The 14,859-nt window shown below is 41.8% G+C and overlaps 1 protein-coding gene across 1 annotated transcript in view; it reads right to left on the reverse strand.

The window, feature by feature from the left end:
- The window catches only part of LOC128657942 (sulfotransferase 6B1-like), a 193,155-nt gene that overhangs the window by 165,276 nt on the left and 13,020 nt on the right, over positions 1 to 14,859 (reverse strand). Inside the window, exon 3 of the mRNA XM_053712367.1 lies at positions 4,917 to 5,006. Coding sequence (XP_053568342.1) covers positions 4,917 to 5,006 — 90 coding nt within the window. The remainder of the gene's footprint in view (positions 1 to 4,916; positions 5,007 to 14,859) is intronic.

A 14,859-nucleotide genomic window follows, 5' to 3' on the forward strand; every position in this document is an offset into this window, starting at 1 on the left:
GGATGAAGATATCGGAGCCAGGACCGATCGGTGATACCCGGTGAGGTGAAGACAAGGTAGGAAGATCTTCAGGGGCTTAGTGTTAGGTTTATTTAAGGGGGGTTTGGGTTAGATTAGGGGTATGTGGGTTGTAATGTTGGGGGGGGGGTATTGTATGTTTTTTTTTACAGGCAAAAGAGCTGATTTTCTTGGGGCATGCCCCGCAAAGGGCCCTGTTCAGGGCTGGTAAGGTAAAAGAGCTTTTAAATGTATTAATTTAGAATAGGGTAGGGCATTTTTTTATTTTGGGGGTCTTTGTTATTTTATTAGGGGGCTTAGAGTAGGTGTAATTAGTTTAAAATTGTTGTAATATTTTTCTTATGTTTGTAAATATTTTTTTATTTTTTGTAACTTAGTTCTTTTTTATTTTTTGTACTTTAGTTAGTTTATGTAATTGTAGTTATTTGTAGAAATTGTATTTAATTTATTTATTGATAGTGTAGTGTTAGGTTTTATTGTAGGTAATTGTAGGTATTTTATTTAATTAATTTATTGATAGGGTAGTGTTAGGTTTAATTATAACTTAGTTTAGGATTTATTTTACAGGTAATTTTGTTATTATTTTAACTAGGTAACTATTAAATAGTTCTTAACTATTTAATAGCTATTGTACCTAGTTAAAATAATTACAAAGTTGCCTGTAAAATAAATATTAATCCTAAAATAGCTACAATATAATTATAATTTATATTGTAGCTATATTAGGATTTTTTTTACAGGTAAGTATTTAGCTTTAAATAGGAATAATTTATTTAATAAGAGTTAATTAATTTCGTTAGATTTAAATTATATTTAACTTAGGGGGGTGTTAGTGTTAGGGTTAGACTTAGCTTTAGGGGTTAATCCATTTATTAGAATAGCGGTGAGCTCCGGTCGGCAGATTAGGGGTTAATAATTGAAGTTAGGTGTCGGCGATGTTAGGGAGGGCAGATTAGGGGTTAATACTATTTATGATAGGGTTAGTGAGGCGGATTAGGGGTTAATAACTTTAATATAGTAGTGCTCAGGTCCGCTCGGCAGATTAGGGGTTAATAAGTGTAGGCAGGTGGAGGCGACGTTGAGGGGGGCAGATTAGGGGTTAATAAATATAATATAGGGGTTGGCGGTGTTAGGGGCAGCAGATTAGGGGTACATAAGGATAACGTAGGTGGCGGCGCTTTGCGGTCGGCAGATTAGGGGTTAATTATTGTAAGTAGCTGGCGGCGACGTTGTGGGGGGCAGGTTAGGGGTTAATAAATATAATATAGGGGTCGGCGGTGTTAGGGGCAGCAGATTAGGGGTACATAGGGATAATGTAAGTTGCGGCGGTTTACGGAGCGGAAGATTAGGGGTTAATAATATAATGCAGGGGTCAGCGATAGCGGGGGCGGCAGATTAGGGGTTAATAAGTGTAAGGTTAGGGGTGTTTAGACTCGGGGTACATGTTATAGTGTTAGGTGCAGACGAAGGAAGTGTTTCCCCATAGGAAACAATGGGGCTGCGTTAGGACCTGAACGCAGCTTTTTTGCAGGTGTTAGGTTTTTTTTCAGCTCAAACAGCCCCATTGTTTCCTATGGGAGAATCGTGCACAAGCACGTTTTTGAGGCTGGCCGCGTCCGTAAGCAACTCTGGTATCGAGAGTTGCATTTGCGGTAAAAATGCTCTACACTCCTTTTTTGGAGCCTAACGCAGCATTTTTTTGAACTCTCGATACCAGAGTTAATTTTATGGTGCGGCCAGAAAAAAGCCTGCGTAGCGTTAACAGCCCATCTACCGCCAAACTCCAAAATCTAGGCCTCAGTTTCTTGGGTAGTTTTAGGGACAGAATCATGCTGCTCGTTTATAGCATTTAGCAAAGAAATGCAATAAACACTATTAAACCTCTTTTAAAAAGCTCTTGAGGAATGGAAACCCTTTACCCCCTCCTAAGCAGCTTTAACAGTTACAAAACTGAGCTAAAGCAAAGTAAAAAAACAGAACAGGAGAAATAAACATTACATCTGAGTGCGCAACAAACAACTGAAACTAAGAAGGATATTATGTGTGCCATAAACCCAACGAGCATAACCGAGCAAACGTGTGTAAACCAACGCGCAGGTAAACTATAGAAAGACTAAGGGGACGTGTGCTAACCCGACAGGCGAATCCGACGTGCGCACAACAGCAAGGAAACAGTGAAAAGGATCTGTCCTACAGCCATATATATATATTAACAACATAAATAAACTTGAAAAATGCTCATAGCCTAGCTATATGAGTGTCTAAATGATAAAAAAAAGATACCAACAGACACTAGCAATTAAGTAGTAGACAGCCAAACCAGTACTGAAACATATCAGTAGAGGTTATAGAATAGGAGTATCAGGGGCGGACCTACTAGTGGTGCAGAAGGTGCTACTGCTTGGGGTCCCAGTCAGAGCGAGCTATTATTAATGCGGTAGCGATGTCCAAAGTCAATTTTATTTCAACTTGTAATACACATGCTAACTCACCTGCGTTAAAAGTTTACTTTAAAGGGAATGTAAACTTTCATCAATTAGTGCCCGGTTTTTAGAAATACTATTAAAAACAGGGGCACTTTCATTGATGAATGTTTACATTACACAGTATTTTTACAAATACTTACCTTTTACTTCTGCAAAGCCAGATTGGCATCCACTTCCTGCAGGTCCTCTCTAAATACATCACCAATGACGAAATTGGCTTCCTCCAATCGTGACTTCCCCCCCAGAGCGTCCATCTCATGAGTCCCTGCCGTGATTGGAGGAAGCCGGTTTCATCATTGCTGTGTAAGTAAAGGTAAGTATTTGTAAAAATACTGTGCAATGTAAACTTTCATCAATGAAAGTGCCCCTGTTTTTAATACTATATTTACCGGGCACTAATTGATGAAAGTTTACATTCACTTTAAGCAGTGTTTGGACGCAAGGGGAAAACAATTTAGTGCGTATATATATCTATATAAATATATATAAATAGAAAGAGATAGATAGATAGATAGATAGATAGATAGATAGATAGATAGATAGATAGATAGATTTATAGAGAGAGAGAGAGAGAGACAGAGACAGAGAGATATTGATATATCTTTAAAAAAATAAAAAGAACATTTTCTCCTATCTGAACATAGGAATATAAAGTACTTCTTACTCACTTTGGGTTTAGTGCTGGTATAGTGCAGTGTGGGGTTAGTGCGCAAGCAATAACTTTTTTGTAGCATGGACATAGAAGTCTATGGGGAGGACAAGTTAAGTGATTGCAATATCCGAAGTCCTGACATAAATGAGCCTGAGTTTTCGTTCTTGTGCTAAATTTTTACATTCAACTTGTAAGCGTGCAAACCCAGCTGAGCAAATCTTTTACTTTGAGTGCAGTTAGTGCCCAATCGGAAAAAATGCCACTTGTAATCTAGCCCTATGTGTTTACATATACATCAAAGTGAAATTGGTGTTGAGAAGTAGATATATAAATGTTTTCATTGGTGGATTAAAGGAGGATTGCAATTCACATGTATTTTTACAGGTAAGGTTAGTCTGTTTTGGGGTAACTTAAGGGTGTTAGGATAGAGGGCTTAGATGTTAGTGGGTTACTTTGAGATGAGTGGTGTGGCGGTTTAGGGGTTAATGGAGTAGTGGGTTACTTTGTGATGGGGGTGTGGTGGTTTAGGGGTAAATAGAATAGTTTAGTGTAACTGCATCCTCTGGCCAAACTTGTAATGCGAGTGGACATTGCCACTCAACGCCGCCCATAGAAAATACCGGGAGAGTAAATCACTGTAAATTTGCACAAAACAAATTTGCAGTAATTTAAACAGCGCACCGCTTGTAATATGGATTTCAGCGTAAAAAGAACACTGCAATCTTATGATCGTGTTTAAGCTCCTCATGCTAATGATAATGTTCCACTTTGGTCCTTAGTGTTTAATGTCACTTTAAGGTTGAAATTTCCTTTAGAGAAATAAGACAGGGGCTTCTAGTACTGACAAGATTTCTTAGAAAGCCTCACAAGCCCAGAGGGCTTTAGATAATTGAGCCCTTAGGGAGATACAAAGCTCACAATGTAAAATTATTCTTATTTAAAATTTAGCCAGGGCCCTCATAGTTATTTTATCAAATCACAATAACGCAGCAAAAATGTTTTTATTGAGCTCTGTACTTTTCATTGATAGCACAGGGAGCGATATTAGCACACTCATTGCGCTCCTAGTGAGCTAAGTGGTGAGCTTGAGGGCAATCAAAAATACTGCTGTAAAATTTAGCGCTTTTTAAGACAGGAAATAAACCATTATTATTATTAATTGTATAGAACAGAACTGCGCAAAGAACTCCACTGCTTGAATACCATGGGCTTAGTGCACCCCCTGCTTAAAGTACTATTAGTTTACTGCTTCAGTGATATACAACATGAATTTTACTGTGCGCCCCACAGAAGTCTATTATGTAAGCAATTTAGTGCACCTGCCCTATCTGACATGCAGATGTTAGTGTGCCCTAGACTATGGGGCCAAATTATCTGAGGCGGCATAAAGAACTCGCCAGAAATCAACCCGATTGAATACGACACCCCCTGCTAGTGGCCGATTGGTCGCAAATCTGCAGGGGGCGGTATTGCACCAGCAGTTCACTAGAACTGCAGGTGCAATGATAAATGCTGAGAGTGTAGGCTGTCGGTATTTATCGATGTGCAGCGGACATGATCCGCAATATCGGTTCATATCCGCTCGCACAATGATAATTGGGACCCTATTTCTTTAGTGGTAAAAAATAACTGTGGCCTTTCAATATGAGTGCAGTAATAGAAGTGCAATAGATTGCAGTTGAGCAGTATTAATGCACAGAAGCTCTAACATTGTATAAATGCATAATCGCTATAATCAGCAGAATTTTGAAATAATTTACCTTTACTTTCTTATCAAAAAATGTTTTTGGTATGTCATCATAAGGGAAATGGGTTGATAAAATTCTGGGCGAGGATTCTTCTTTTAGTTTCTGGGGAAAAACATAATTAAGAATTAGTAAAGTTCAAAACAGGTTTAAAGCTTTATCAAGATTACTGGATTTTTAAATAAAAGCTATCTAATCTTTAGTATTTCATTATGCATAATTAAAACGTTTCAAAACTTTAACTACATATTTGCATATTTTTCTTGTAATTTAACTGTGAAAATAGAGGTATTTCCAATCCCTCATAGGGGTCCATTTATTAAATGGCGAGCGGACATGATTCGCTATAGCAAATTATGTCCGCTCAACATCGCTAAATGCTGACAGCATATGATGTCAGCATTTATCATTGCACAAGCCAGTGAAATGCTTATGCAATGCCGCCCCCTGCTCACCATCGGTCAATCGGCCACTAGCAGGGTGTTTCAATCATCCCGATCGTATCGGATCAGGATGATTTCAGTCCGCCACCTAAAAGACAGCTGCGTCTTAACTTCCGTTTCTGTCAAGACAGAAACAATGGGCATAGAAAGTAGCATCTGCTTCTTAATAAATCTACCCCTTAGAGTCTGTAGTGTATTTTATGGAATGCAGAACTCTGTAACCAGGGTTATTTTTAGGGGTGGGCAAATTGGCAACTGCCAGGATTTTTTTCTACTTGTCCCCAGCCCTGCCTATTCAATGCTTGTTTTTAATGTTATGTGTGTTTGTGTGTTCAAAAGAATTATTTAACCCCTTAATGACCAGACCATTTTTCAATTTTCTTACCCTTAAAGGGACATTATACACTCATTTTTTCTTTGCATAAATGTTTTGTAGATGATCTATTTATATAGCCCATAATATTTTTTTTTTAAATAAATGTATAGTTTTGCTTATTTTTAAATAACATTGCTCAGATTTTCAGACTCCTAACCAAGCCCCAAAGTTTTATGTGAATACTGTCAGCTACCTTCTCCAGCTTGCTCCTGTTTGTGTAAAGGGTCTTTTCATATGCAAAAGAAGGGGGAGGGGGGAGTGTCTTATTTACCACTTGCAGTGGGCTTTCCAGCTGCCTTTTCAACAGAGCCAAACTGACAGCTTCTAAGTAAGTTTTTAAACAGTTTTATACTGGATTTTTATATCAGTATCTGTGCATCTTATTCTTTATAGTAGTGTCTATTACATGCAGTTATATGAAAATGAGTGCATACTGTCCCTTTAAGGACAAGGGCTATTTTTACATTTCTGCAGTGTTTGTGTTTAGCTGTAATTTTCCTCTTACTCATTTACTGTACCCACACATAATATATATCGTTATTCTCGCCATTAAATGGAATTTCTAAAAATATCATTATTTTCATCATATCTTATAATTTACTATAAAACTTTTTAAAAAAATCTGTTATACATCTACAACCACCAAAAAATACCCATGCTAAACAGTTTATAAATTTTGTCCTGAGTTTAGAAATACCCAATGTTTACATGTTCTTTGCTTTTTTTTTTTTGCAAGTTATAGGGCAATAAGTACAAGTAGCACTTTGCTATTTCCAAGCCACTTTTTATCAAAATTAGCGCTAGTTACATTGTAACACTGATATCTGTCAGGAATCCCTGAATATCCCTTGACATGTGTGTATATATATATATATATATATATATATATATATATATACATATATATAAATTATATTTCATGCGACCAATTCACTGCCAAATGCAATCAAATAAAAAAAATCGTTTACTTTTTCAAAATTTTTGTCACAAACTTTAGGTTTCTCACTGAAATTATTTATAAACAGCTTGTGCAATTATGGAACAAATGGTTGTAAATGCTTCTCTGGGATGCCCTTTGTTCTGAAATAGCAGACTTATATTCCTTTTGGGTTGCTATTTGGTAATTAGAAGGCCGCTAAATGCTGCTGCGCTCCACACGTGTATTATGCCCAGCAGTGAAGGGGTTAATTAGGGAGCTTGTAGGGAGCTTGTATGGTTAATTTTAGCTTTAGTGTAGTGTAGTAGACAACCCCAAGTATTGATCTAGGCCAATTTTGATATATTTCATGCCACCATTTCACCTCCAAATGCGATCAAATAAAAAAAAAACGTTACATTTTTCACAATTTTAGGTTTCTCACTGAAATTATTTACAAATAGCTTGTGCAATTATGGCACAAATGGTTGAAAAACCTTCTCTGGATCCCCTTTGTTCAGAAATAGCAGAGATATATGACTTTGGTGTTGCTTTTTGGCAATTAGAAGGTGTCAGAGTTTTTCCCTGTTGTGTTTTCCATGTGCTGCTGGCAGCCATTTTACTCACCTCTCTTCCTGACTTGGTGCCTTGTGGGGGATGCTGCTCACTTCCTGCACTTCCTTTTATGGCCAGACTGTTGTGCATCATCCATGTGAGACAGGATGCAGTCTCAGAATTTTGATGTCATCATTTATTATTTAAAGGGCCTCTGTTCAGTATGCTTTGCCTTTGCGTTGTCTGAGACCTGTTTGTGAGAGTTCCTGTGTATTACCTGGCTGCCTGACGTCCTTCCTGGTTCCTGATCCCTGGCTTGTTCCTGACTCTGCTGTTCTCCTTGTTCCTGATTCCGGCTCGTCTGACTATTCGCTTTGGCTCCTGACTCGGCTCGTCTGACTACCAGCTCTGGTTTTGACTCCTGGCTTGTTATTTGACTTGTGGACATTTTATAATTTTTTGCTATTAATAAAGGTGTGATTATTTTTGCACTTCTCGTCTCAGTCTGATTCCTGGCATCCTGACATTATGCAAAGGCCATGAATCCTGATGCTGCTAATTATCCACCTTTACCTGCCATCATTTCCAGGATGGATGTACAGGATCACCGCTTGGATCAATTTGCACTAGCTCTGCAAACCCTGCTGACTCGCACTGCACATTTGGACCAAAGTGTTGCGCATGTTATGGCTGCTCCTGTTTCTGCTGCTGCACCTTTGCCTACCAGGAGCATGTCCGGTTCTGCACCTCTACCTCAGCGATATGGAGGCGATCCTATTCAGTGCAGAGGGTTTTTGAACCAGGTGGGCATTTACTTTGAGATGTTACCTCAGGCGTTTCCCTCTGACAGAGCTAAGGTGGGATTTCTCATCTCATTACTCTCTGACACAGCTCTTGCCTGGGCTAATCCCTTGTGGGAGACTAATAAACCTGTGATTTCAAATTACCCTGAATTTGTGGCCTCCTTTTGAAGGGTATTTTATGTTCCGGCTCGCTCCTCCTCTGCTGCTAAACGACTCCATTCAGCAAGGTACAAGATCTGTTGCTCAGTATGCTATTGAGTTCCGTACGCTTGACGCAGAGGTAGGTTGGAACAATGAAGCCTTTGTTGCCGCCTTCTTTCATGGGCTCTCTGATGCGATTAAAGACGAAGTTGCTGCAAGAGATTTACTAGAGGATCTCGAGGCATTGGTGTCTTTTTTGATCCTAATTAACATCAGACTCAGAGAGAAGCCCTCTTTCAAGGAGCGCTTGCGGAAGCCTCCTGTTCCGTTGTCTCCTACGTGTTCGTTCCCACTCATGCCTCCCTCTCCTCCTGGTCCCAAGTCACCAGGTACTGCTGAGCCGATGCAGTTGGGATTCACACGTCTCTCCGTGGCGGAGAGGGCCTTTAGGAGGAGGAAGGGGCTCTGCCTCTATTGTGGGTTGCAGGGCCACCTTTTGACGTATTGTCCTACATGGCCGGGAAACGCTCACACCTAAGGTCCTGTCGGGGGCAGACCTTGGGTGGTTTATCCTTGTCCCCGGAACCGCTTAAGGAGAAACCTTTGGTCACGGTTGTCCTTTCCTGGGTGGACTCCTCCATAGTCACTCAGGCTCTTGTTGACTCCGGTGCTGCGGGCTATTTCTTGACAGTGCTTTTGTATCAAAGCACTCCATTCCTGTTTTGCCTCGGCCTGTTCTGCTTGCTATTGAGGCCATTGATGGCAGGCCCCTTCAGCCCGCACTCGTTATTCACGAAACTGCTCCATTGTCCATGGCTGTTGGGGCTCTTCATTTTGAAACTCTCCAGTTCCAGGTGATAAACTCTCCGCATTATTCAGTTGTACTGGGTTATCCCTGGCTCCAAAAGCACAATCCCAGTCTCGACTGGCGCAGGTCCAAAATTTTGTTGTGGTCCCCGCAATGTATTTCCACTTGTCTTCGGAAACCAGTTAAAGTCTTGTGCACTTCTTCGGTATCTCAATTGCCAGAGGAGTACCGAGAGTTCCGAGACGTGTTTGACAAGGTGCGTGCCGGTACGTTGCCTCCTCACTGGTCTTACAATTGTGCCATAGACCTGCAACCCGGAGCCATTCCTCCTCGGGGCCGGGTGTACACTCTGTCTGTTGCAGAGAATTGTGCTATGGAGGAGTATGTTGCTGATGCTCTGTCACGGGGGATCATCCGCAAATCCTTCTCTCCTGCAGGGGCTGGCTTCTTCTTTGTGAAGAAAAAGGGTGGCGAGTTAAGACCATGTATCGATTATAGGGGTCTTAATCATCTTACCATTAAGAATGCTTACCCTATTCCACTCATTACTGAACTCTTTGACCGCCTCAAGGGAGCTACGGTCTTTACTAAACTTGATTTGAGAGGAGCATACAATCTCGTTAGGATTAAGTAGGGTCACGAATGGAAAACATCATTTAACACCAGGATACATTAGAGTATCTTGTAATGCCCTTTGGCCTATGCAATGCTCCTGCTGTTTTTCAGGAATTTATTAATGATGTCCTATGAGATATGTTGCAACAGTGTGTTGTGGTGTACTTAGACGACATCTTCATACACTCACCCACAATTGAGGCTCATCGTTCTGATGTTACACGGGTTCTTCAGAGACTACGTGAGAACGGCCTGTTTTCTAAACTTGAGAAATGTGAGTTCCATCAGACTCAAGTAACCTGCCTAGGTTATGTTATCTCCGTTGCAGGGTTCTCCATGGATCCTGACAAGTTATCTGCAGTTCTGCAGTGGCCTCGCCCAGTTGGTCTTCGGTCTATTCAACGTTTTTTGGGGTTTGCCAATTACTATAGAAAGTTTATTAAAAACTTTTCTTCCTTGGTCAAACCTATCACAGACTTGACCCGTAAAGAGAATGATCCACTCCATTGGTCACCTACTGCCATTGAGGCCTTTGATAGTCTTACGACTGCCTTTTCTGCTGCTCCAGTTCTGGCTCATCCTAACCTTGTCCTGCCTTTCATTCTTGAGGTCGATGCATCTGAGACTGGAGTAGGTGCCCTCTTGTCTCAATGTCCTACGCCTGACGGTTCCTTGCATCCGTGTGGTTTCTTCTCTAAGAAATTGTCTCCAGCGGAGTGCAATTATGAAATTAGCGACAGGGAATTACTGGCCATAATTTTGGCACTCAAGGAATGGAGGCATCTTCTCGAGGGTACTAGCGTGCCAGAGCTCATTCTTAATGACCACAAGAATTTAACTTATCTATCTGAAGCAAAACGTTTGTTGCCCCAACAGGCCAGATGGGCGCTATTTTTGTCTCGATTTAATTATGTGGTCTCCTACCTGCCTGGTAGTAAGAATGTTAGGGCTGATGCCCTCTCTCGACAATTTTCGCCTCTGTCCAAGGAGGAGTCTGTACCTACACCTGTTATACCTCCTGACCATATTTTGGCTACCATACGTACTAATTTGACTTCTCCCTTGGGGGAGGAGATTCTGGCTGCACAAACCAATGCACCGCCTGAGAAACCTAGTGGTAAGTGTTTTGTTCCTGAGAATCTTCAAACTAAACTTTTGCACACTTACCACTATCCTAAAGCCGCAGGTCACCCAGGCAAGAACCAAATGATTTGGTCTGTCACTCGACAATTCTGGTGGCCAGGTCTTCGTTCTGATGTTGCTGTGTATGTTGCCTCCTGCTCAGTTTGTGCACAGAATAAGACTCCTCGACGTCTTCCTGTGGGTCTTCTTCAACCTATTGCTAATGGTGAGCGTCCTTGGACACATCTTTCCATGGACTTCATTGTCGAGCTCCCTGTTTCCAATGGCAATACTGTTATCCTTATGGTGGTTGACCGTTTTTCTAAAATGTCACATTGCATTCCCTTGATGAAGCTGCCTACCGCTCAGGAGCTTGCTTCAATTTTTGCCTAAGAGGTCTTCTATTTACATGGGTTACCCAAGGAGATAGTGTCAAACCGGGGTAGCCAGTTTGTCTCCAGATTTTGGTGTTCCTTTTGTGCTCAAATGGGGATCCAGCTTTCCTTCTGCTCAGCATATCACCCTCAATCCAATGGGCTGCGGAACGGTCTAATCAAGCTCTGGAACAGTTCCTCCGTTGCTATGTCTCAGATCACCACAATAATTGGTCTGAACTGTTACCTTGGGCAGAGTTTGCTCGTAATAGTGCTATTAATGCTTCCTCCAAGTTATCCCCGTTCATGGCGAATTATGGGTTTCAACCATCCTTGTTGCCCGATTCATTCATGTCTCAGGGTATTCCGGCTTTGGAGGAGCATCTCCGGCAACTCCGTTCCACGTGGGTGCAGATTCAGGATTGCCTTCATCGTGCTATGCAGCACCAAAAGTTCCACGCTGACCGTAGGCGTCTGCCCACACCTTCCTACCAGGTTGGTGAGAGAGTTTGGCTGTCCTCCCACAACTTGAACCTTCGTGTGTCTTCCAATAAATTGGCTCCCCGTTATGTTGGTCCTTTTCGAATACTCTGACGGGTTAATCCTGTGGCCTACGCTCTTGACCTTCCTCCTGCTATGCGCATCTCCAATGTTTTTCATGTCTCCCTCTTGAAACCATTGGTTTGTAATCGGTTTACCACTGTGTTGCCTCATCCCCGTCCTATCTTTGTTGACAACCATGAGGAGTATGAGGTCAGCAGCATTATTGACTCTCGTATGTCCATGGGCCGTGTACAGTATTTGGTTCACTGGAGGGGCTACGGTCCGGAGGAGCGTTCTTGGGTTCCCTCCTCTGATGTTCATGCTCCCGCCCTCCTCTGTGCCTTCCATGCCCGTTTCCCCAATAAGCCTTTTGTCCTCCCGCGGGGGAGGGGTCGTTGAAGGGAGGGTACTGTGAGGGTTTTTCCCTGGTGTGTTTGCCATGTGCTGCTGGCAGCCATTTTACTCACCTCTATTCCTGACTTGGTGCATTGTGGGGGATGCTGCTCACTTTCTGCACTTCCTTTTATGGCCAGACTGTTGTGCATCATCCATGTTAGACAGGATGCAGTCTCAGAATTGTGATGTCATCATTTATTATTTAAAGGGCCTCTGTTCAGTATGCTTTGCCTTTGCGTTGTCTGAGACCTGTTTGTGAGAGTTCCTGTGTATTACCTGGCTGCCTGACGTCCTTCCTGGTTCCTGATCCCTGGCTTGTTCCTGACTGTGCTGTTCTCCTTGTTCCTGATTCTGGCTCGTCTGACTATTCGCTTTGGCTCCTGACTCGGCTCGTCTGACTACCAGCTCTGGTTTTGACTCCTGGCTTGTTATTTGACTTGTGGACATTTTATAATTTTTTGCTATTAATAAAGGTGTGATTATTTTTGCACTTCTCGTCTCAGTCTGATTCCTGGCATCCTGACAGAAGGCCGCTAAATGCCGCTGTGCAGCACACTTGTAGGGAGCTTGCAGGGTTAATTTTAGAGATCAGCCTCCCACCTGAAACATCCCACCCCCTGATCCCTCCCAAACAGCTCTCTTCCCTCCCTCACCCCACAATTGTCCCCGCCATCTTAAGTACTGGCATAAAGTCTGCCAGTACTAAAAATAAAAGGTGTTTTTTTATTTTTTTATTTAAAAAAAATATATATATTCAGCTGTGATGGACCCCCCCTTAGCCCCCAACCTCCCTGATCCCCCCTGAAAAGCTCTCTAACCCTCCCCCCACTACCTATTTGCCACCATCTTGGGTACTGGCAGCTATCTGCCAGTACCCAGTTTGCCCCCCAAAACAAAGTTCTTTTTATTTTTTTTATAATGCTAGCTTTTTCTGTAGTGTAGCTGCCCCCCCACTCAATACCTCCATCCCCCTCCTTCTTCCAGATCCTTTTAGATTTAATAATTATGTAGTTTTCCCCCCACTCCCTCTCAATTCAGGGATCATTGGTGGCAGTGGTTGCTGCATGCGCCCCCGCAGACCCCCCCCCCCCCACACTCCCGGCACCCGGCGTGAACATTGCTCTTACAGGAACCGGATGCTAGGTAGCGATGGGCTGCCCAGCTGCCTTCCTGCTAAGCTCCCACCCACCAACTAACGGCATCATTGCTACCGGTGCAGAGTGGGCCACAGAGTGGCTCTCTCTGCATTGGATGCTTGTAAAAAGGGTATTGCAGGATGCCTCAATATCGAGGCATCACTGCAATACCCTGAGAGCTGCTGTAAGAGATCGCAATCGCTTTCAGCACTCAGTTAGTCCAAGGTCTTACCAGGTACGTCCATTGTCACTAACTGACAGTTTTTGCAGGACGTACCTGGTAAGTCCTTTGTCGTTAAGGGGTTAAAATGTGCCTATTTAGCAGCCAAAATTACTCTGGATGATTAAAGTCTATTAAGATTAAAATACCTAGAATTACATTGTAAATGAATATCAAACAATAGACCTTAATTGGCATGAAATAAGATCAATAACCATAAAACAAAATCATTAAAAAACTTCTCTAATATAAAAACTAATGACTTAGACCCAGGTCTTTAAAACCAAACCCTGTGTGTTTTGCTTGTTTATGCACTTGTAATTTAGTGCTCAGATGAGATTGTACCTATGTACTTATACATGTGTTAGCACCATTAAACAATGTAGACAGTAAAAAAGAAAAACGTTTGCTGTTTTATTATGTATAGAGGGAGTGATCTATGAAAGTTTACATCTATATATATATATATATTAGTCCTTGTCATAAACCATTTACCCTTTAACCCGTACACATTTTTTGTATTAATATTTATATAAATAACTTTATTAGACAGTGTATAGATTTTTTGTTTAACTCTTATCTTTACACTAGGGGGTAGATTTATAATATGTCCACTCTATAGTGGATCATGTCTGGCCGACATCGCTAAATGCAGACAGCATACGCTGTCGGCATTTAACATTGCACAAGCATTTCTGGGGAAATGCTTGTACAATGCCGCCCCCTGCACATTCGCGGCCGCTAGCAGGTGGTGTCGATCGTATCTGACGGGGATCATTGCTGTCCACCATCTTACGACAGCTACTTCTTAACTTAACTTAAGTTTCCGGTGAGCCTAAAGGCTTGCGCGGAAACAGCTGCTTCCGCAGCATGATAAATCTACCCCTAGGTCACCACTCTCGCTAACCCCAAACGCATAAATTTAAATTGCACTTGAGCAAACTCGTTTACTTGCAACTTGTAATATGAGCACAGTTTAGCTCACAATATTGGTTTCTGCGATCAAAGATAACGTTAGTGCACCACTTGTAATCTGGCCCAATATTATATTTACCTACATGTTACAGATTGAAATTAAAACTAAATGAGAGTGAGCAGTGGAAGGTTTAGGAGGTAGAAGGTTGCACATTAGAATTTTGGGGTAGTGCACATTTTGGAATGGTGCCAGAACCAGATTCTCTAGAAACTGCCCCGTAACTCCTGCATGCTACTCAATAGTTATTAGATATGCGCAGGAACATGTGTATGTGTATATATATATATATATATATATATATATATATATATATATATACGTAACTGTTCACAGCAAAGGAAGTAAAAACATAAATTATTAATTTCCTTCTGTATAAGGAGAGTCCACGGCTTCATTCTTTACTGTTGGGAAATACTGAACCTGGCCACCAGGAGGAAGCAAAGACACCCCAGCCAAAGGCTTAAATACCTCTCCCACTTCCCCTATCCCCCAGTCATTCTGCCGAGGGAACAAGGAACAGCAGAAGAAATAGGG

Source organism: Bombina bombina, chromosome 4 (genome assembly GCF_027579735.1).
Source record: "Bombina bombina isolate aBomBom1 chromosome 4, aBomBom1.pri, whole genome shotgun sequence".
NCBI lineage: Eukaryota > Metazoa > Chordata > Amphibia > Anura > Bombinatoridae > Bombina > Bombina bombina.